The following is a 23,726-nucleotide window of genomic DNA, read 5'->3' as shown; positions in this document are numbered from 1 at the left end:
AAATGTAAAAGTGCCCTTTAATAGAAATATAGAGATACATCTGAACAGCTAGCAACAGTGAACAGGTGGCCTTAGACTTTCACCAGCTCACTTCTTTCGCTTTCTCTATAGAACAATAACAGAACTGTTTTGTGATAGAAGACCAGACCCCCGTAGGAAGGCACCCTGAACATCTCTTGTGGGTGTTTTCTAACTGGATGGTCAAGACTTCCTACACTCTTTTCCACTATCAGGTTGGTGCAGAAGTGTGCACAGAAGGTACATTTAAGCATATGCAGGGACAGAAAATGCCAACTGAGATGATAGATAAGTGATTCTTTTCACTTATCATCTTCTGTGCAGGTCCATTCTCCTGTTGAGTCCAGTGGATAAAAGGCATGAGAGCTTGAAAAAAATAAATACTTTTTTGGATGACAACTCGCCCAGTGGATTCTGACAGCTGTAATCCCAAAAAAGTAACATCTCTAAGCTTCAGAATGCATCATGATATAAAAAGCACACATCAAGTGTACCCCTTTGGGTCTCAATCAAGAGATAAATTGGGATATAAATAAATATAATAAATATAATAAATAAAATAAATACCTACCAGTGAGGATATCTGGCTCTTTGAAGCTGTAAGGCGCTCTCCAAATGGGAGAACACTACAGACAGCAGAAAAGCAAAGTGAAGAGATGAAAAGGAAAGGGATGCTATCCAACAAAAAATGCAACTTTTCCTTCCAGGACATCTCACAGGACGGCCAAACACCAAATAAATACACAGGAGAATGTTCCGGCACATTGCTCATGCTGCGCACATTGCTCATGCTGATCCTCACTTGCCCAAATTCATTGGGGACATCTGGGGTTCATTTGGTCACAAACAGAGGAGCATTGTTCAATTTGAACAGCCAGAGTCACTCCCTTAGTCTAAGGCCCCTTCTACACTGCCATATAAAATCCAGATTATCTGCTTTGAACTGGATTACATGGCAGTGTAGACTCATATAATCAAGTTCAAAGCAGTTATTGTGGATCATTTTATTAGATAATCTGGATTATATGACAGTGTAGAAGGGTCTTAAGAGGTTGTTAATTCTGTCAGTCACACTCAGCATTTTTGCTGCAGAACTGGGACTCCAGCTCTTCAATAACTTTTTTTAAAGACTGGAACTTCCCAAATTTAACTACCATACTGCTTTGAACACATGGGACCTCATCTGATTTCATAAACTCAGCAGGATCAGGCCTGGTTAGTGCTGGAAGGGAAAACCAGGAATATCTGTGTGAAACTAGGAAATGATCCTCCCTGAAACCCTAGACAAACATTCCTGCCTGTCAGAATTGACAACACCAGGCTCAATGGATCTGTGGTCTGACTTCCTATAAGATGACTTCATATATGACTTCAAAGATGCTGGCTTTGGCCTACAAAACCTTAAATGGCTCTAGGCCAACTTACTTCTCAGAATGTATCTCCCTCTATGGACCGTCCTGCAGATTAAGATCTCCGAGTGAGGCCCTGCTCTCAGTCCCACCACTGTCACAGGTGCAGTTGGCAGGGATGAGAGACAGGGCTTTTTCGGTGGTGGCTCCGCGGCTTTTAGGAAGCAGCTGAAAACCTGGATGTGGGACCAAGCTTTTGGCCCATCCTAGGATATGAGTTGATATGACCTGACGGATTCTGTGGATTAATATGAAGTCGAACACGGACTGGCTCTGACTTTGGCTCAATTCTACTGCCTCTGTTGTAATGGTCACATGGTTTTTATTGTTTTAATTTATTTCGATACCAGCTTTTAATAGTATTTTATTTTTGGTTTTACTACATTTGTATTATATGTGGCATCTAATTCTGCCATTGTGTAAAACTGCTCTGGGTCCCCCTGGGGGAGAAGAGCAGTATATAAATTAAATAAATATATTAATATGAAGAATTCTGGATTCTGAATAGAATTCTGCCCAATGGGAATTGGAGCCAAAACAAGTAAGATCCCAGTGAAGAACAATATCTTTGACACTAGATTCCTGGGGAAGTCTCTGAGGAAGGGGGAGTATATGCCGGAAAGTGACGTAGGCAATGGAAACCTAAGATACTCTGTTATGTGAGGCAAAGCTTAGTATGCTAAGTCAACCAAATTAATTTGGTAGTTGAGGCAAAAAATCCAAAAGTATCTCTCTGCTTCCCTGGCAGTAAAAATACCCCCAATCCCCCTGGACTGAATACATATTTAGTTATTTTTAGAGCAGACACGTTGAAACTACTGGGATTTATGTCAATCTGGATCCAACTTGGCCAGAGTAAATTCATAGCTTAGAATGTGTAGCTTTTTCATGACACCCAAAATCTGCTTGGAGTAGCTGGTAGAGAAGAAGGGATGGAGAAGCTTGGGGAGAGGAGAGCAGAGTGTTTAAGCTGTTAGAAGTGCCAGCTTGAAAGACAAAGTGCATAGGGATAGGAGCATCACCTTTTACACAACACAGCTTCTCCGGCAGGGCAGGTACAACACAGGTAAGCCCCCAGCCTCTTCCACACAATGGGCCACCCCATCCCTGCCATCAGAATGCATCAGTATTGTCCCTGGAAGCGGGGAGTGCTGGACCAGCACTCTGCACCACAGTGAGCAAGAGTGGGAGGAAGTCTCCTCCTTGCTTCCAGGTTAGGCGCATGACACAAGAGCTGTAAGAGCCACAAGAGTCAGGGCGCCCACAAGGCTGGACTGGGGCAGCGGGGCCGCTCCCCGCAAGGTCTCCTTGTTGGTCTCATCCATATCCGAAGCTCTCCCATTGCCTGCCAGCTGGGTTCGGGAGCTGCACAAGTCGTGCAGATTACCCTGGAACTGGGTCTTCCTGGAATCTTGTCGAAGGGACTCCCAGATGTTGGCTGCTTCCTCAGGACAGCTGGACAACACTTGTGTTGCACAGGTGTGGAAGTCGTCCCAGGATCTGAAGGAAAGAGAACCGAGAGTAAGGCCTAAGCTGATAAGCACTCACCCTGCCAAGTGCCCAATTTTGTTAGAAGCTAGGAACTGTATCTTCTCTCTCCTATGCTGTGTGCATCATTTCTGGCCTTGAAAATAACAAGCTATGAGAATGAGCTAATGTAAAAGGTGTCCACTAATAAAAAAACAATGGGCACAAAGAAACTGTAAGATATTAATTATATGCATGATGTTGTTGGACAAGCAGGCTTATTAACAAAAGACTGTCCCCATAAACGTATAGCAGAGTAACTTATTAGCAGCAGTGTGACCCAGCACCAGGTAGCCGAAAGTGATAAAAAGAACAAAAACACACAAACCAATGTTATCTCTTCTTAGGAGGCTTTTCTTTGTAGTAAAATAATATGGTTGCACTATTTACAAAAACAAGATTTCCATAACACAAATAAAGCTCTTTATACTTCCTTCTTTGCTTCCACGCTGGGCTTCTTTCTCATGTAGATAAACAGCTTCACTCTCACAGAACCTCCTCTCACACCGAACTTACACAGGAGCTTCACACAGTAGCTTTTTACAAATAGCAGCCTTTACACTGGAGCTTCACACATGAGGCCTCCAACCTGGGGCTTTTCTCACCGAAGCTTCTCACACCAGGCTTTTCTCATACTGAGCCCTCTCTCACACAGAGGCCAACAAAGCTGTGGCGCAGGCTGGATAGCAGCCAGCTGCAACAAACCACTCTGACCAAGAGGTCATGAGTTCGAGGCTAGCCCATGCCTGCGTCTGTCTCTGTTCTATGTTATGGCATTGAATGTTTGCCTTATATGTGTGCAATGTGATCCGCCCTGAGTCCCCTTCGGGGTGAGAAGGGCAGAATATAAATACTGTAAATAAATAAATAATATTGAACTGCAGGGTTTGCTGAGTTATTTGATCCATTTAACGCTTTCAGTGCTTGACTCACATTTTTGTAATTAAAAATACCTAGTTAATTCTTAATATTTCTGACACTGCATCAGAAAGGTCTTGTTGTTCAAGCATTCCATATGGTTTGGGAAACTTTTTTTAAAAAAAATCTAGAATTGCTCTATTCCTTACAGTCATCAGATTCAGGGATTCTGCTGCGGAATGTCTGGAGCTATAGTTCAAAAAAGAAACTTTTCCAGGAGTTAAACTCTTAATTACAGATAATCAAGGATAGGGTCCGCGTGCTGGATGCGGTCCTCCAAGGTCATTTACCTGCCTCCTACCCTAAACTTTAGATTTAGAGTTGCCTTAAGTCTGAAAGAATTTGAAGGCACACAACAATGAAAATCCTAGTTAACTTGACTCTTTCTCTCATCAGCCAAAAGCAGGCCCAAACTTCCAATCAAAAGCGTATGTTGGTGAAAATTGTTTTTCATTTTAAATATTGTATTGTTTCTTCATGTTTTTATTTTGCACTACAAATAAGAAATGTGAAGTATGCATAGGAATTCATTCATGGTTTCTTCAAACTATAGTCTGTGTAAAAGGTTTGAGGAGCCCTGATCGAGGAGAAAGGAGAGTGCACTCACTTGCAGATGGTATCCAGCTCCTGCTGCTCTTGGTTGCTGTCCTGGCCCTGCTGCTGCTGAACGCTTTGTGCCATGCTGTCTCCGAGTCGGATCAGGCATTCGGCAAATCCCTTGTAGATGGTGTTGCACTTCTGGCTGGCTGGAGTCACGGGCTCCTCAGAGAACACTGCAAGCAGATGCAAAAGCAAAACACGGGGTTTTGTATCATCTTCAGGATCAAAAAGGCAGCCTGGATTAGGATGCTGAACCAGGGAGTTCCAAAATCAAATGCATATTCAGTCAGGATGAAGCTTTTGTTCTTGGGCCCATTATTCCTGAGCCTAATCTACCCCACAAGGCTATTCTGAGAATATAAAGGCTACATATGCCATCTCTTAAAACAGGATATATATAAACACAGAAACAAAAGAAGCTGAGGCTAATGTATGAAAACGGTGTTATTCTACAAAGTAGCTCAACTTATTTTGCATAAGAAATACCTGAATGGTTTTTTTTCAAGGGTTAGTAAAAGAAAAGAATGAAGGACTTGTTCTTGTCATGTACCTTTATGTAATCTCTGACTTATGGCAAATTTATCATGAGGGGTTTTTTTTGACAGAATTGCATATAAATAAAAGTATAATGGTCTGCTTCCCATTCTAAAAACAGTCTGTTCCCTGGCATGTACTTTGGAAACCACAATTTCTGAAAACACTGCCTTTTATATAAACAGGATGCAAATAAAAACCTTGTATATAGGGCATGGATCTTACAGAAGGACAGAAATGTAATTTATCAATGTGGATAATGTCTACATTTCCCAGAGAAATTCCTGGTTAAGCAAACTGGATTCACAGAATCATAGAGTTGGAAGAGGTCCCAATGGCCATCCAGTCTAAGTCCCTGCCATGTAAAAAAAGCACAATCAAAGCACCCCAACAGATGGCCATCCAGCCTCTGTTTCAAAGCCTCCAAAGAAGGAGCCCCTATCACACTTATTATGTTGTAGAACACAAACTGATTGTCAGCCCCAAATGTCCAAATTCTGTTTGTCCCTTATTGCCACAGTAAGGCTTCCACAATTTCAAGGCTAAAGACACAGGACCCTGTGGAAATGAAAAAAAAAATGCAAATATGGGCATCCTACAGTATTTTTTAAGCCAAGAGAACACTTCTCTGGGCATCTGTAAGTTCTCCAGCACGATCCTATGGTCATCATGAAGTACAAAATTGGGTAATGTAAAATTGCGTTGGAGGGCTTACACATGCCTAGAGAAAACATATTTTTTTCGGTTGCATTGCATGTGGTGACAAATACAGCAACTCATGCAGAAGCAACTCCACAAATGCTTGACCTGGAAATGTATTTTGAAATTTGGCAACACTTACAGTACTATATGTGACCCATGGAGACCAAGAAGTCTATCCACCTTTAATTTAATCTGCAGATGAAGTGTATGTGTACATTAGCAATCCATAGGATTCCGCTCCTACCTCATTTATTCATTTTTACTAAAAAGCTTTTTCTTATTTTTATTTTTAAATTTAAGTATCCATTAAAAACCAATGAAACAAATCTATACACACACATATATAGATACATATAATTTCAAAGGAGGCTTGTACTGAGCCTAAAATGCCCTCTGAAAAAAACATGAAAACAGGGCCTGTTGTCACTCACATTTCAAATAACCTTTCAGAACAACCTTTGTAGGGTCACATCCTGGTCATCCAGGGCAACTTGCCAATCTAGGATGAGAAGTGTGTGGCACCCACAGGTGGCAAGCCATATGCGAGCCCAAGCCCATAGGCTCACCATGAGATTAGAATTAATTGAAAGTCACACTCAAGGACTCTACATTCCAATGCATCTGTACTGCAGTATCCACGAGGCTGCAAAATGATTCCTACCAGTGTTGCTTCAGACTCGTAAATGTCCCTGAGGAACTTGCTTTTCAGAAAGACTCCTTCCACAAAAGCGTCTACCTGACTTAGCTTCTCTTTTTGTGGCCAATTTGGTCCAGAAAGGAAATGAGGTGGGCACAGTCCCTCCAAATGTTAAAACCTCTCTCTTGAAAGGCAGAATTTGGACGTCTCCATGGCGCAGGCAGACAGATTGGACACAAGGGGCAATTTCTTGTGGCCTTCTCTGGAGAAAAATATCTTAGAATCGCTCAAAAGCATAGCAGTAGTAATAGGTATTTCCTATTCATGGAGCCCCGGTGGCAAAGTGCGTTAAAGCACTGAGCTGCAGACTGAAAGGTCCCAGGTTCAAATCCTGGGAGCGGCGGGAGTGGCCGCTGTTAGCTCCAGCTCCTGCCAACCTAGCAGTTCGAAAACATGCCAATGTGAGTAGATCAATAGGTACTGCTCCGGCGGGAAGGTAACGGTGCTCCATGCAGTCATGCCGGCCACATGACCTTGGAGGTGTCTACGGACAACGCTGGCTCTTCGGCTTAGAAATGGAGATGAGCACCACACCCCAGAGTCAGACATGACTGGACTTAACGTCAGGGGAAACCTTTACCTTTTTTTTATTCATGGCAAAAAGATTTGCGTTGTCATGAGACTTTCTATGTCTTGCACCTAAAAAACCTAATGCCAGCTCTGCTGGGATCTTGTAAAGCTGACATGACATGCCAAGAATATATTTTATTTATAGGTATTTCTGTACTGTATCTCAAATCACAAGGGTTTCCTATGCAATTAACAACAACAAAACAATACAAAGATAAAAATAATTGAAAGAGCATTTCAAAACCTTAAACATCAGGCAGAGAAGCACTGTTTTGGCTGCACCTGTCTATGTTCCTAGGCTATTCCATAATCCTGGTGCTGCCCTGTTAGCCAGGCCACCAACTTAACTTCATCAGGTGTTAAGACGTGCAGCAGCGCCTCCCCTGAAGATCTCAAATTTCTACCCTAGACCCAACTACACGACCCATTTAGGGTTTTGTAGGCCAACACCAGTACCTTGACTAAGCTCAGAAACAAATTAGAAACCAGTGTAATTCTTGCAGGACCAGTCTCTAAAATGCATGCCTAGTATCGGCCTGGCTGTTGCATTTTGCAATAGCTGCAGCGTATGAACATTTTTCAAGGGCAGCCCTACAAAGAACGATTTACAATCATCTAATTGAAAGGGAACTACGGTATGAATCACTGTGGACAGATCTACCTTCTTTGAGATGACCACTGTAATATGCGCTACATGGGGCTGCCCTTGAAATGAGTTTAGAAATTGCAGCTATTGCAAAATACAGCAGCCAGACTGATAGCGACTTAAGGAGGTGGGGTCCAATGAAGTTATTGTTTTTCAATCACTTCTTCTACCGAGATTGGAACATACCCTTCTTTCAAAGAGGCCTTTACACACTCTACCACCCAGACAACCAGTCCTATTTCTGGAAAGTTTAGTTTGCCAAGACAAAGATCTAACAAACCAGTGGTTGGCTTCACCTCTCCAAGCAACTGATCCTCATCATGCTGAACAATCTCTAACTCATCCATTAGAACTGGACAAGCATTTCAGTTACTTCCTCAGACTCTTTCTTCAATGTGTAGTCTAAATCTGAATAAATCCAAGCAATTTTCTCTGCAAAGTATTCAGCAAAAATCATCACAATACTTTTCCAAGGGCTTCTCCTCGGACTAGAATGTAATAACCCTTTAATTATTAAGAAGATTTGCACTAAACAAGATTGAGCTGATGTAACAGTGGCAGCAACTCGTTGTTTAATTGCTACCCTCGCTGCTAGGTGCTAAAATGGGTTTTAACCTGGTGCTTGATCGAAATAATTTTAAACAGGCAATACCATATGCGCTTTTCAAACACCACGATGAAGAAACCAAGGAGTCCATGCTCTGCGCCTAAGTAGAGGACACTTAGGAGTCAGTGTATACGTTGCCTGGCTCATTTCCTTATTCCATAAATAAACTAAGGCACAAATTTTTACAAAAGTGGGGATAGGGTTGAGTTGCTGGTTTTAGTTGGCAGGGATGGGAATATTATGGGATTATTTTATATGGAATTATTTTATTTGTTCATATGTATATATACGGTATGCAATATAATTTTTGTAACAAATGTTTTTATTTAAACAGTTTAAAACAAAGCCTACATACAAGCATACAAAAATACAAAACAACATCATCAACAACAAAAGATTAAAAATATTTTTCTAGAATGCCATCACATCCTAAACATAAAAAACTCAATAACTACAAAATGCAAACAATCCACACCCCCTTCCACACAGCTATATAAAATCCCACATTATCTGCTTTGAACTGGATCATATGGCAGTGTTGGACCCAATTCAAAGCAGCTATTGTGGATTTTCTGCCTTGATATTCTGGGTTATATGGTTGTGTGGAAGGGCCCCCAATGGGCCTAATTGGGTCAAGTCTACAGACTCCAGTTATAAATTACTCCTGGTCTGTGATGTTACAATAAAATTCATTAATTCCTTCATTATAAATGCAAAGTTGGATTGTTTGCCTAGGATCAAGTTCTGGATCACACAGTTCTTAGTCACTGCTCCACCACCATAGATCCTCCTATTATGACCCAAACAGCAGCACTCCTTGTATTTGATGTACACATATTTGATTGACCAGAAATACAGAAAAACCAAACTATCATAAATAAATACACAGGTTAGTTTAGCCTGAAGAACTTCTGATACTTATCCAAAGCTGGGGCTCATGGGATTCTACTCAAAAGGCACTTTGTTTTTTTATTTAGAGAACAAAACATGCTATTCTGGCAAAAGCTTTTCAAGGTCAATCCAGCTTTTCTTGTTCCACATGACTCTACTCCATGTGGATCCAGGAGGCTAAAAGCCACAGGGCAAGTGTCCTGCAAGGCGGAGCAGCTCAACACATTCCCAGCAACTCCAATGTCCTGTCTCAGCTTCACTCCACAGCAACCGAGCCTCCCAAGTTACTCTGGCATTTGACATATGGCTGCATTCTTGCAAAGCAAAAGAAGGAATAGCTTGGGAGTGTAGATCGCCTAAGAAAGGAAAGCAGCCTCTTCCAACAAGTCAATTGCCCCTTCCATCCTTACAATTGCAGCTGTTATTAATTGATCACATAATCCAACCTTACTTTGGAAGTCAGTACCAAAAAGTTGCCAGCAAAATCTAGATTCAACCCAGGTCTTGTCCCATGTGTACGTTAGTTAGATTTATGTTCTGCTTTTTCCTCCAATGAAAACATGGTAGCACTTGCGGCTCGCCTTGTCTACAGTTTATTCTTTCAGCAACTTGAAGTAGGTGAGACTGAAAAAGAATGACTAGTTCAAGGTTATCTGAAGCTCCAGATCTTGTCATGACCACGATCAGAGCCAGAATGTCATAGCTACTACAGAATGGAAACACATTCCAATAGGATCTCAAAGACACGATATATTTGCACTTTTAGCACTTTGACCTAGATTCTTTGAACCTAATCCATGATTTTAACATTTTATCTTGTATGAGGTTTTTATGACTTGCTTTTATTGTTTGATTATTGGTTTTATTGTTTTGTTTTTATTGTTCTGCTCGGGCTTGGCCCCATGTAAGCCGCCCCGAGTCCCTTCGGGGAGATGGGGTGGGGTATAAGAATAAAATTATTATTATTATTATTATTATTATTATTATTATTATTATTATTATTATTATGACACACAGACCGTCTGCCAGCACAAGCGTGGCAACCTTTTGCAACCTTTTCCCCAAGGGACCTTTCCATGGGCGAGTGGAGATTCAAATCCTGGCCTTGAGAGACCTAGTCCAGCACAAACCACTACATCACAGAAACTCTCTCCTCTGCAAAGATTTTTCCTCTGCAAATCTCTCCTCTGCAAGATTTTTGAGAATGGACTACTCCAAGAACGTCAAGTGTATTATCTGTCCAGAAAGGAGAAATCTATTTTGTTTACGGTACCTATTATTATGATTATGATATTATTGGGTTGCTGTGAGTTTTCCAGGCTGTCTGGCCATGTTCCAGAAGCATTCTCTTCTGATGTTTTGCCCACATCTATGGCAGGCATCCTCAGATGTTGTGAGGACCATTGGAACCTAGTCAAGTGGGATTTATGTATCTATGGAATGTTCAGGTTGGCAGAACTCTTGTCTGCTTGAGGCAAGTGTGAATGTTGCAATTGGCTAGCTTAATCAGCACTGAATAGCCTTGTAGCTTCAAAGCCTGGCTGCTTACTGCCTGGGGGGATCCATTGTTGAGAGGTGTTAACTGGCCCTGATTGTTTCTTGTCTGGGAATTCCCCTGTTTTCTGTTGTTCTTTATTTACTGTCCTGATTTTAGAGTTTTTCAAATAATGACAGTCAGATTTTGTTCATTTTCATGGTTTCCTCCTTTCTGAGGATATTATTATTTATACCCCGCTTTTTCTCTTCACAAAGGAGTCTCAAAGAGGTTTACATTAAAAGCATTTCAATACAATTTAAAACTCACAATTATTAAAAACATTAAAATAGAATTAAACATCAATTATATTAATTAAAAATTAACAGTTAAAATCCTTAATATACAGTTCTGTCTCTGCTACTAGTGCCAGCACCACAGTCATTTCAGCACCAGCACAAAACCATTCTTGCTTGCCAGGGTGTCTTAACTGGCCAGTCCTACATGTTTTATTGCACCTGCTGTTAAAAATCAATTTTTATGATGGTGTTTTTATTGTTTTTCATTATATGTGTATGTTCCCTGTTTCCCATAAATATTAAAAAAGCAATTTCAATGATTACATTAATTTTTTTAAGTATTTGAGAAAGAAACTTGATCTGGGATTGGGAAATTTTGCTGCCTGAATAGGACAAGTTGATTTCTTTCTCCCACTGCATGGATTGAATTTTCAATACACAAAATTACTTTTGATGTCAAAAGCATACCCATTAATATATGGAACGGGTGAGATAAAGGAGAGGAGCTAATCGGGAAAACTGAAAACTATATACATCCTGGGTTGCTGTGAGTTTTCCAAGCTGTATGGCCATGTTCCAGAAGCATTCTCTCCTGACATTTCACCCACATCTATGGTGGGCATCCTCAGAGGTTGTGAGGAATGCCACATCTCTCGGAAAACAGGGGAATTCCAGGCTTGAAACAATCAGGGCCAGTTAACACTTCCCAACAAAGGATTCCCCCAGGCAGGAAGCAGCCAGACTTTGAAGCTGAAAAGCCAGACAATGCTAATCAAGATGGCCAACTGCAGCATTCACACTTGCCTCCAACAGACAAGAGTTCTTTCTTTCTCCCACCCTGGACATTCTACAAATTTATAAACCCCACTTGCCTAGTTTCCAACAGACATCACAACCTCTGAGCATGCCTGCCACAGATGTGGGCGAAACGTCAGGAGAGAATGCTTCTGGAACATGGCCATACAGCCCGGAAAACTCACAGCAACCCAGTAATTCTGTCCATGAAAGTCTTTGACAACACAATATATAGATCCTCTTAAAATAAAGTTCCATTACCCAATAAGACGCAAGATCGCCCTGAAAGCAAACATTTCAATAGCTGAAGGTTCTGCTGAGATTGCATTCATACCCCATACTTTTTCTTCTTTTTGTCATTATTTATTAATTCTAGTCTCACTTGGGATGAAAACTTTATTAAAGATCATGAGGCTTGCCCTCTCTATAAAAGGCTGAAAGTGCCCTTTGAGTCCTTGTTCGAGTCCTGTTATTGTGTGAAATAATGAAAGGAAAGGCAGCCTTATGGCAGCACTGAAAGAGAATAGAAATCTTATGTGCATGATATTAAACTTCATTTTAAAAGGAAGCTGGAACCAAAGAACTCAAAATAGCACATATAGCTATATCATATATTTGAGCCATCATCCCCTCCGGTTTTCTAATTCTGACAGGGAAAAGTATGAGGCAGCCTTTCTCAGTCTTTTTACCCCGAAGGAACCATTGAACTAGTTTCTACGTCTCAGGGATGCCCTGCATAAAGAAGTATCATATCTACAGTTCATTATTTTACAATCGCAATCTCTAATTAGAACCATTAGTGACCTCTCACAGTATGCCAGCGTTAAGAAAAACACTAATTGAGAAGCCGTAGTCTGAGAGATCATTGGCTCATGGAGTTGGAAGAGACCCCAAAGGCCATCTAGACCAACCCCCTTCTGCCATGCAGAAAAGCACAATCAAAGGACCCCCCAACAGATGGCCAGTCAGCCTCTGCTGTAAAGCCTCCAAGGACGGAGCTTCCACCGGGGTCCAAGGCAGAGTTGCACTGCTGAACAGCTCTTCATAAAGTCAGAAAGTTCTTCCTAATGTTCAGGTGGAATATCCTTTTCTGTCATTTGAACCCATGCCTCCACCGAGTCCTAGAAAACTAGCCTGCTCCTTCTTCCCTATAGCATCTTTTCAAATATTTCTACATGGCTGTCATGTCTCCTCTCAACCTTCTCTTCTGCAGGCTAAACAGACCCAGCTCTTTAAGCCGCTCCTCAGAGGAACTCATGGCCTCCAGTTCTTTGATCATTTTAATTGTCCCCTTCTGGACACTTTCCAGTTTGTGAATATCTTTCTTGACTTGTGGTTCCCAGAATAGGACACAGTGCGATTCCAGGTGAGGTCTGACCACACCATTACTTTCCTTGATCCAGACACTTTACTCTTTTTGATGCAGCCCAAAATCCCATTGGTTTTCTAAGCTGCTGCATTGCACCGTTGGCTGATATTCAACTTGTTCTCCTCTAAGACTCCAAGATCTTTTTCAAATGTTGTTGATCTAGGCGTCACCCATTCTGTATCTGTGCATTTCAATTTTCTGCCTGAGTTCCCAACCAGATAGTTTATTTGTTTGTGGCCAAGGGGATAAATGCCTCGTGACTTGAAGGTTGGGTTGCTGACCTGAAAGCTGCCAGGTTCGAATCCCACCCGGGGAGAGCGCGGATGAGCTCCCTCTATCAGCTCCAGCTCCATGCAGGGACATGAGAGAAGCCTCCCACAAGGATGCTAAAACATCAAAAACATCCGGGCATCTCCTGGGCAACGTCCTTGTAGATGGCCAATTCTCTCACTCCAGAAGCAACTCTGGTTGCTTCTGACACGAAAAAAAATTGTTTATTTATTTACATCACTTTTACCCCGCCTTTCTCTCCGAGGAGACTCAAAGCAGCTTACAGTAAATAGGCAAAAATTCAATGCCTAAAAACAATGTAAAAACAACAATTCACATAAAACAATCTACAAAACAACAGTTCATATAAAACAGATACCATTACAAAATAGTTTTCTACACTACCATCAAAACTGCAATTCCTGGTATTGTCTGGAAGAAGCCTTTGGTCTATGTGTTGTCGAAGGCTTTCATGGCCAGGATCACAGGGTTGTTGTATGTTTTCCAGGCTGTATGGCCATGTTCTAGAAGTATTCTCTCCTGACGTTTCGCCCACATCTATGGCAGGCATCCTCAAAGGTTGTGAGGTATGGAGAAACTAAGCAAGGAAGGTTTATATATATCTGTGGAAAGTCCAGGGTGAGAGAAGAACTGTCAGTTGGAGGCCAGTGTGAATGTTGTAGTTAATCACCTCAATTAACATTGAATAGATTCATCTCCTGGCTTCCTGCCTGGGGGCATCCTTTGTTCAGAGTTGTTAGCTGCTCTTGGTTCCCATGCCTGTTTTTCAGAATACTTCTAGAACATGACCATACAGCCCGGAAAACATACAACAACCCCAGCCTTTGGTCTCTTCCAACTCTAAATTTATTGAGACACTTAAACTGATGGAAGTCTATACATAGAACCATATTAGTGCCCAAGTTGGCAGTCCTCAATGAGTAATAGTTAGTTAGCCCAGAATAGGCAGAGGGAAATCCCTTCCCCCATCTCCTGAATTGTTTGGCAAGTGGGCTTATTAACAAAAGACCTTCTCCATAAACGTATAAAAGAGTAACATATTAGCAGTGACTCATTAGCCAAAAGTGATAAAAAGAACCAAAACACACAGACCAATGTTATTGCTTCCTTTGGAGGCTTTTCTTTATAGCAAAATATTATGGTTGCACTCTTTACAAGAACAAGGTTTCCATAACACAAATAAAGTTCTTTATACTTTCTTCTTTGCTTCCACGCTGGGCTTCTTTCTCATGCAGATAAACAGCTTCGCTCTCACAGAGCCTCCTCTCACACCGAACTTACACAGGAGCTGAGATTCACACAGTAGCTTTACACACAGCAGCCTTCACACTGGGGCTTCTCTCACCGAACCTTGTCACACTGAGACCTTCTCACACTCCTCAGGATGACACCAGTTTTGGCCCTTTCAGTGCTTGACTCACATTTTTGTAATTAAAAATACCTAGTTAATTTTTAATATTTCCTACATGAATGACAGTTGGAATGTATTTATTTCTTCTCTCCTTTCTGTTTCTGCTCTCATTCCAATTAGTTATGTAGAATGGATACTTGCAGGTGCATGCCTTTTGTCTTTGACATTCTGCTTTTTATATCTTAGTGCATGCTGTATGTATTGAGACCTCTCTGCTTGTGTGTCAGGAGAGATGCAATGCTTGGAGATTTTCCCCTCTCTTTTGAACTTTAGAAGAGATGGAGTTTAGAGTAGCTAGGACCCAGTTCTTTACTGTTAAGAAATGTAGATATTATTTTTGTAAATAAACCTGTTGTGATTTTAAAGACAGAACTCTACATCTTTGCCTCCTAAGTTCTAAATTTTTTTACATCCACATGGCACTTCACGCTCTGCTAAATATCCTGTGTTTGCATAGTTTTGGATGCTCTGCTGTTTTGGGGTAGTTTTCCCTAACACCCAGAAAATCCTAACAATTAGCATGTCAATCTCTGGTGTAGTTTTTGTTTTAGTCTGGCCCTGCTGCCTTGCTCATTACTAGCATATTACCTTTTAAATACTTTTATATACTTAAAATATATACACAGGCATGTCTCAGTTAACAAAAACTCTACTAGATACTCCTTTTTAATATATATTTTCTATATTTGCCCAGATCCCCCTCTTCTCCTTATTGCCTAGCCAGAAGTTTTTAAGTACTGTTGCCACAAGGAAGATATTGGGGATTTGGGGAAAGAGACTTTTCGTGTCTAGCTGTAACAGCAAGACACTTCCAGCATTTCAACTACCACTATTATTTATTTATTTACCTTATTTATATCCTGCTTTTCTCCACAGTGCTCTCTGGATATAGGTGAACTACAACTCCAAAACTCAAAGTCAATGCCCACCAAACTCTTCCAGTATTTTCTGTTGGTCATGGGAGTTCTGTGTGCCAAGTTTGGTACAGTTCCATCATTGGTGGAGTTCAGAATGCTCTTTGATTGTAGTAAAGGTAGATAAAGGTTTCCCCTGACGTTAAGTCCAGTCGTGACTGACTCTGGGAGTTGGTGCTCATCTTCATTTCTAAGCCGAAGAGCCGGCGTTGACCATAGACACCTCCAAGGTCATGTGGCTGGCATGACTGCATGGAGCGCCGTTACCTTCCCACCGGAACAGTACCTATCGATCTACTCACATTTGCATGTTTTCGAACTGCTAGGTTGGCAGAAGCTGGAGTTAACATTGGGTGCTCACTCTGCTCCCGGGATTTGAACCTGGGACCTTTTGGTCCACAAGTTCAGCAGCCCAGCGCTTTAACACACTGTGCCACCAGGTGAACTATAAATCCCAGCAAATGACATCATCATCCCCCCCCCCCCAATCCCACTAGTATTCAAATTTGGACATATCAGGTATTTGTGCCAAATTTGGTCCAGTGAATGAAAATACATCCTGCATATCAGATATTTACATTACGATTCATAACAGTAGCAAAATGACAGTGATGAAGTAGCAACGAAAATAATGTTATGGCTGGGGGTCACCATAACATGAGGAACTGTTTTAAGGAATTGCAGCATTAGGAAGATTGAGAACTTTAAAAGTCAAAACCAACACTTTGTACTTTGGCTAGTAACCGATTGGCAACCGGTGAAGTAACTTTAATATAGTTAATTAAAGATGTACCTGCCCTAAGTGGAGATTCTGAACTTGGTACAGAGATGTTTCCCAGCATTTGGAGGGACTAATCCAGGATCCCTTGTCTCAAGCTGCAAACACAGTCTTTCAGGGGGAGTGTATCCCCATCCCAAACTTTGACACACCTCTAACTTCACTTAGGACCCTTAATATTGTTAGGGAAAACCACCCTAAAATATAGCAGAGCATCCAAAAACATAAACAGGATACAAAAGTTGAGCATTCCGCTCATTAGCGAACAGAGCGTGAGGTGCGTGTGATTGTGGCTGTAATAATAATAATAATAATAATAATAATAATAATAATAATAGTAATAATAATAATGTGGAACTTCCAAATCCAGACTGACAAAGTTCTGGAGCACAACACACCAGACATCACAGTTGTGGAAAAGAAAAAGGTTTGGATCATTGATGTTGCCATCCCAGGTGACAGTCGCATTGATGAAAAACAACAGGAAAAACTCAGCCGCTATCAGGACCTCAAGATTGAACTGCAAAGACTCTGGCAGAAACCAGTGCAGATGGTCCCAGTGGTGATCGGCACACTGGGTGCCGTGCCAAAAGATCTCAGCCAGCATTTGGAAACAATAGACATTGACAAAATTACGATCTGCCAGCTGCAAAAGGCCACCCTGCTGGGATCTGCACGCATCATCTGAAAATACATCACACAATCCTAGACACTTGGGAAGTGTTCGACTTGTGATTTTGTGATATGAAATCCAGCATATCTATCTTGTTTGCTGTGTCATAAAATAATAATAATAATTTTATTTTTATACCCCGCCCCATCTCGGGGCGGCTTACATGGGGCCAAGCCCAGTCAACAAGAATAAAACAAAGCAATAAAACAAATCAAACAACAATAAAAACAAGTCATAAAAAATCACATACAAGGACAAAAGATAAAATCTTGGATAAAATCTAGAGAAACCTGGGCCAAAAGTGCTAGCTATGTCGAAATCATCAGGAAGGGGTGGATTATCCAAATTGTCGTCGCCTTCAAGGTCCTGGAAGAGGCGTAAATACGGGACTGTTAATGGAAAGGCAACAGGTCGATCTTACTAGATCAGTTATCGAAGGCCTGCTGGAAGAGCCATGTAAAGAATCTGTAAAGAGGCAATCATGACAAATATCACTTCCCCATAGATTTAAGGAATTCTCCTGACAGTGTACTTTGTAAAGACCAATTTTGATGAAAGCAGCCAAGAGGTTAACGCCAAGTTAAGTTAAATTCATATCATATGGTGCCTTGAATCCAAAATTATAGAGTCGTTTACCCCATCTAAATAGCATGACAAATTGCAGTTGTCATAAACTAGGAAGTTGGGAAAACTGGAACATGCAAGGCAGTAAAGGCAGAGGATATTCATAATTGTAAAACATTGGCTTCATGGCATCATGATGATGATGATTTGGCTGTGATGACTGAACCACCTTAGTGTGAAAAAACATCTGTGCATTCGTGTTTGGACTAGCAAATCAAATATGAGTCTACTTAGAGGAGGTTGTTTTATGATGTTACGCATCTGCTGAGCAAAGTCCATAATATATTTTATTGTGTTCCATCCCAAATGTATCAATTCCATTCCTGGGGAACTGCATTATCCCTGTAATCTAAGGAAACACTGTCTGATTATAATAAGAAGTGTTCTGTGTATTGTGATTTTGTTTTTGTTACTGCCATCAATTGAATGCTGCCTGTAACCTCAGTGTTTGATTGCTTCTTTTTAAAATTCTTTACTTTATATGGGTTTAACTTTGTTTTGTTTTAACCTTTACTGTAAGCTTCAATCTCATATTGGGAGAAATGTGGAATACATATTTAAATTACATTACTAGATTACTATTTTTTTTTTATTATCCTGCATTACATTTGACATGGTCTGATCTAAGGTCTATGTACAAGACTCTTGGAAGAATGGAATTGAGTAGTTATATATTTTAAGCTTGTATAATGTGTTTTTTATTAATTACTGTTAATCATTTTAGATGTGTTATTGATTTTCATTGATTGTATTTGGGCATTGAGTTTTGCCAGTTGTTGTAAGCTGCCTTGAGTCCCCTCGGGTGAGAAAGGCGGGATAAAAATGTTGTATATAAATAAATAAATAAACGCCATGGGCTTTTAAGCAGCCAGGAGTGAGATGTGCACGGGAACAGAGAAAAGACAAGACAGCTCGGGGAGAGGATATAATAGAGGGCAAGAAGCACCATGGATGGACCTTGGAATCATGTCCACCCTGCATTTCAATCCACATGTGATCACTCCTCCACGAGGCTCATACTTTGGATTGTTATGGGTCACAGATAACTAATGACAACAGATATTCTCTAATTAACCAGGCCTGCAGTTTAGGTTTGAATGCAGAGAACTTCACCCACTTTGCCTGGAGAAAGCGCCAAGGCCTGTTAAATAAGGGTGAGGACCCGGATGATGGTGAAGACCTGAGAGACACGCCCTTGTTTAACAGGCCACTGAAATGAACTAGTTCCAAGTGGAATTGGGATCTGATCCCCATTCAGTGATCAAGTTCATAAGCTTCTCACTTTTTCTTCTATCACACGTGTCAAACTCAAGGCCTGCGGAGCAAATGCGTCCCGCCATGTCATTTCAACGTGGAGTAGTGGATTAAAGCCTTGTGACCTCAGAGGTACCTCCCTTAGCAGAACTGGAACAATCTATATATATAAAAGAGTGATGGCATCACGGCAGCGGACAAAACAACAAAAGTAAACACCCCACAACCTCGAAAATTGACATCACAACCCCTCATCCATGCCTCTAGGTTGATACAACAAAAAGAAAAGAAAAATAAATTCCTAATTAGAGGGAGAGGAATAATTGTTTTTATCCAATTGCTGCCAGTTAGAAGGCTAAGCTCCGCCCACTTGGTCTCCTAGCAACCCACTCAGCCCAGTGTTAATAAAATAATGATAAAAAATAAATACAAATAATACAATAAAAATTATGAAAAACACTAAAATAATTAATACAATAAAATACTATAACAAAATGACTAAAAATAATACAACAAAATAATAAAATATAATAAATAAAAAAGATAAGTGACAATAAAATTAATTTTAAAAAATACAAATAACGTCAAATAAAAATTCCACAACAAGTTTTAACCGATACCACCACCACTTTGCCACAGCAACGCGTGGCCGGGCACAGCTAGTATATTATAGAGTTGCTGATGATGGACAAAATAACAATGCACTTAAGAGGAGAACCTTTAGAGAACTTTGTTAATGAATGGCAACCAATGATCCAACATTTCAATGTAAAATTAATCTAAAAATGTACATAGAGGAAGCTAATAGACTGAAGGCAAGGAGGAAACGGATATAAATTTGGAACGTATAATATTTTTATATGTAGTATACAAATAGAAGCCTGTGACCTCTTATTGAAAATATATTGTCTGAGAAATGATTATGAAAGACTAATAGATGAAAGTATTGTATTGTATGCAACAAACACCTGCAATGTATGTATATTTGAATGAATGAAAATAAATAAACATTATATATTTTTTTAAAAAGCCTTGTGACTTGATGGTTGGGTTGCTGATCTGCAAGCTTCCAGGTTCGAATCCCACCCGGGGAGAGCGCGGATGAGCTCCTTCTATCAGCTCCAGCTCCATGCAGGGACATGAGAGAAGCCTCCCACAAGGATGGTAAAACATCAAAACATCCAGGCGTCCCCTGGGCAACGTCCTTGCAGACAGCCAATTCTCTCACTCCAGAAGCAACTTGCAGTTTCTCAAGTCGCTCCTGACATGAAAAAAAAAATTCAACATGGTCCTTCAGATGCTGTATTCCTCCTCCTTGGACATCATAACTAGGACTGATGGGAGTTGGGATACAGGAACATCTAGAAGGCGGATGTTTGTTCTCTTTATTTATTTACAGTATTTATGTTCCGCCCTTCTCACCCCAAAGGGGACTTGGGGCAGCTCACAGAACATACATATACGGCAAACATTCAATGCCGTTTTTATACACAGACAAAACAGACAATTGTACATAGGAGGTATATATAGACTTTTTCCATCCTCGGCATCTGGGAGGCTTGTGCTCAGTTCCAGCCACTGAAGGGTGTGTGTGTGTGTGTGTGCTGTCCCTCCATCTCCCTACTTCCCCTCCTTTTTTTGGTTGATCGCCAGCATTTTTTGGCATTTTTCTTTTAGGTAAAGGTAAAGGTTTTCCCCTGACGTTAAGTTGACTCTGGGAGTTGGTGCTCATCTTCATTTTTAAGCCAAAGAGCCGGCGTTGTCCATAGACATCTCCAAGGTCATGTGGCTGGCATGACTGCATGGAGCGCCATTACTTTCCCACCGGAGCGGTACCTATTGATCTACTCACATTTGCATGTTTTCGAACTGCTAGGTTGGCAGGAGCTGGGGCTAACAGTGGGTGCTCATTCCGCTCCCAGGATTTGAACCTGGCACCTTTTGGTTCGCAAGTTCAGCAGCTCAGCACTTTAACGTACTGTGCCACCAGGGGCCCCTATTTTTTTTCCTTTAGGGGAGTCTTAAAATATCTTCCATGCTTTTAAGTGGTACCTATTTATCTACTCAGGCAACCCCGGTGGCGAAGTGTGTTAAAGCACTGAGCTGCTGAACTTGCAGACCGAAAGGTCACAGGTTCAGATTCGGGGAGCAGGGTGAGCTCCTGCTGTTAGCCCCAGCTTCTGCCAACCTAGCAGTTCGAAAACGTGCAAACGTGAGTAGATCAATAGGTAGGAAAGTAATGGGGCTCCATGCAGTCATGCTGGCCACATGACCTTGGAGGTGTCTATGGCGGTTGGTGCTCATCTCCATTTCTAAGCCCACGCAAACACCATGTGTGCATGGAGCACCATTATCTTCCAGCTGGAGTGGTACATATTGATCTACTCACATTTGCATGGTTTAAATATCGGTGGAATAATGTCCAGGGGGGAAGAAAAACTCTTGTCTGTTTGAGGGAAGTGTGAATGTTGCAATTGGCCAGCTTGATTAGCACTGAATGGCCTTGCAGCCTCAAAGCCTGGCTGCTTCCTGCCTGGGGGAATCCTTTGTTGGGAGGTGATTAGCTGGCCCTGATTTTGTTCCTTTCTGGAGTTCCCGTCTTTGAGTGTTGTTCTTGAGTGTCACTCAATGCTAATCCAGCTGGCCAATTGCAACATTCACGCTTTCCCCAAACAGACAAGAGCTCTTTCTCCCACCCGGGACATTCCGTGATCATGGAAGTTGTAGTTCTCCCACCACATCCTTATGCATTTTCTAATGCGAGCATTCATGAAAACCCAAGCAAACGACGACTCTCTCTGAGAAACAGCCCTCCAAAAGATCTAGCGTCCCCGAGTCAGTCGGTAGGGAAAGCGGAGGGACTCACCCAGGTGGAGCGGGAGGAGCAGCGCCACGGAGCCCAGCAGCGCCCGGCAGCCCATGGCGAGGAAGACCGCGCCGCCCGGCCTCCGCCTCTGCCCGCCCGGGGACAGCGCGGCGGCAGAAAAGCCCGTGCCCGCAGGCCCCGCCCCTCGCGCAGGCCCCGCCCACGGCCCCGCCCCTCGCCCCGCCCCCGCGGAACTCGGGCAGCCTTTGCAGCTGACTTTCCAACACTTAATAGGTCTGGGTTGCTGTGAGTTTTCCGGGCTGTATGGACATCTTCCAGAAGCATTCTCTCCTGACGTTTCGCCTGCATCTGTAGCAGGCATACTCAGAGGTTGTGAGGTCTGTGTGAGACTAAGCAAGTGGGGTTTATGCCCAGGGTGGGAGAAAGGACTCTTGTCTGAGCCGAGTGTGAGTTGCAACTGGCCACCTTGATTAGCATTGAATGGCCTTGCAGTTTCAAAGCCTGGCTGCTTCCTGTCGTGAAACTTAATAAATACATTTCCGGTTCTGATTTAAATTTAATTCCTACAATTTCTTGTGTCATTTCGTGAACAGTCTTCCAAAATTCTTTAATTTTCTCACAGGACTACTATTGATAAAAAAATGTTCCAATTTTTTTCCTGCATTTCCAGCACATGTTAGATTTCTTTTTATTAAATTTTGATAGTTTTTCTGGTGTGTAGTACAGTAGAGTCTCACTTATCCAACACTCGCTTATCCAACGTTCTGGATTATCCAATGCATTTTTGTAGTCAATGTTTTCAATACATCGTGATATTTTGGTGCTAAATTTGTAAGTACAGTCGAGTCTCACTTATCCAACATAAACGGGCTGGCAGAATGTTGGATAAGCGAATATGTTGGATAATGAGGAGGCATTAAGGAAAAGCCTATTAAACATCAAATTAGGTTATGATCTTACAAATTAAGCACCAAAACATCATGTTAGACAACAAATTTGGCAGAAAAAGTAGTTCAATATGCAGTAATGCTATGTAGTAATTACTGTATTTATGAATTTAGCACCAAAATATCACGATATATTGAAAACATTGACTACAAAAATGCGTTGGATAATCCAGAACATTGGATAAGCGAGTGTTGGGTAAGTGAGAATCTACTGTACAGTAATTACTACATAGCATTACTGCGTATTGAACTACTTTTTCTGCCAAATTTGTTGTCTAACATGATGTTTTGGCGCTTAATTTGTAAAATCATAACCTAATTTGATGTTTAATAGGCTTTTCCTTAATCTCTCCTTATTATCCAACATATTCACTTATCCAACGTTTTGCCGGCCCGTTTACGTTGGATAAGCGAGTCTACTGTACCACCTGTATTTCATCTTATACCAGTTCTCTCTGATATCAGTTGCGGCCGTGTATTTTAATTTTTCTTTCTGGAATTTTTAATTCACCCACAGCCAGACAGCACGTGTTTATTTATACCCTGCCTTTTCTCTCCACCAAAGAGACTCAAAGGGGTCTTGCTTAAAAGCAGTGCAAGAAAGGGCCCTCTCAGTCCCCGCCTTGCTCCAAGCGCCAGCGAGGAAGGAAATATTTAAATTCACAGTGCTTTAATCTCTAAAGCCCTTTTGGGTATCAAGTCACAACTGGAGCAATAGCCGTGGAGGAGGGGGGTTGGAATAAGGCGCCTGCAGCTCATTGGTGCCCAGGCCGGGCCGCAACAGCTGGCTGCCTTGACCTCTCCCTGGAATCCAAGAAAGAGCTAAGCCCTTCCATACCTTCCCAGGATGTGCCTCAATCCCACACAGATCATCATGGAAAATGTTTGCAGGGAGCAAAAGAGATTTAAATATGGGTTTAAAGCTAACCTTAAAAACGGTGGCATAAAGAC

The 23,726-nt window shown here is 41.5% G+C and overlaps 1 protein-coding gene across 1 annotated transcript; it reads right to left on the bottom strand.

Moving 5' to 3' along the window:
* On the bottom strand, nt 1-22,004 carry nrn1l (neuritin 1 like). The gene is made up of 3 exons (XM_008117665.3): nt 21,868-22,004; nt 4,480-4,645; nt 1-2,927 (listed from the first exon to the last, which is right to left on the bottom strand). The coding sequence occupies exons 1-3, from the start codon at nt 21,920-21,922 to the stop codon at nt 2,642-2,644; spliced, it is 507 nt and encodes a 168-aa protein (XP_008115872.1). The 5' UTR covers nt 21,923-22,004; the 3' UTR covers nt 1-2,641.
* Nucleotides 22,005-23,726: the final 1,722 nt, after the last annotated feature.

Source organism: Anolis carolinensis, unplaced genomic scaffold (assembly GCF_035594765.1).
Source record: "Anolis carolinensis isolate JA03-04 unplaced genomic scaffold, rAnoCar3.1.pri scaffold_9, whole genome shotgun sequence".
Lineage (NCBI taxonomy): Eukaryota > Metazoa > Chordata > Lepidosauria > Squamata > Dactyloidae > Anolis > Anolis carolinensis.
This window is presented reverse-complemented; position numbering and strand designations above follow the sequence as displayed.

Coding starts and splice junctions, on each gene's coding strand:
- nrn1l (XM_008117665.3), bottom strand. CDS start 21,922: ATGGGCTGCCGGGCGCTGCTGGGCTCCGTGGCGCTGCTCCTCCCGCTC. Junction 4,646..21,867: donor GCTCCTCCCGCTCCACCTGG/GTGAGTCCCTCC, acceptor ATCTGCTTGCAG/TGTTCTCTGAGGAGCCCGTG. Junction 2,928..4,479: donor GAGCTGGATACCATCTGCAA/GTGAGTGCACTC, acceptor TCTTTCCTTCAG/ATCCTGGGACGACTTCCACA.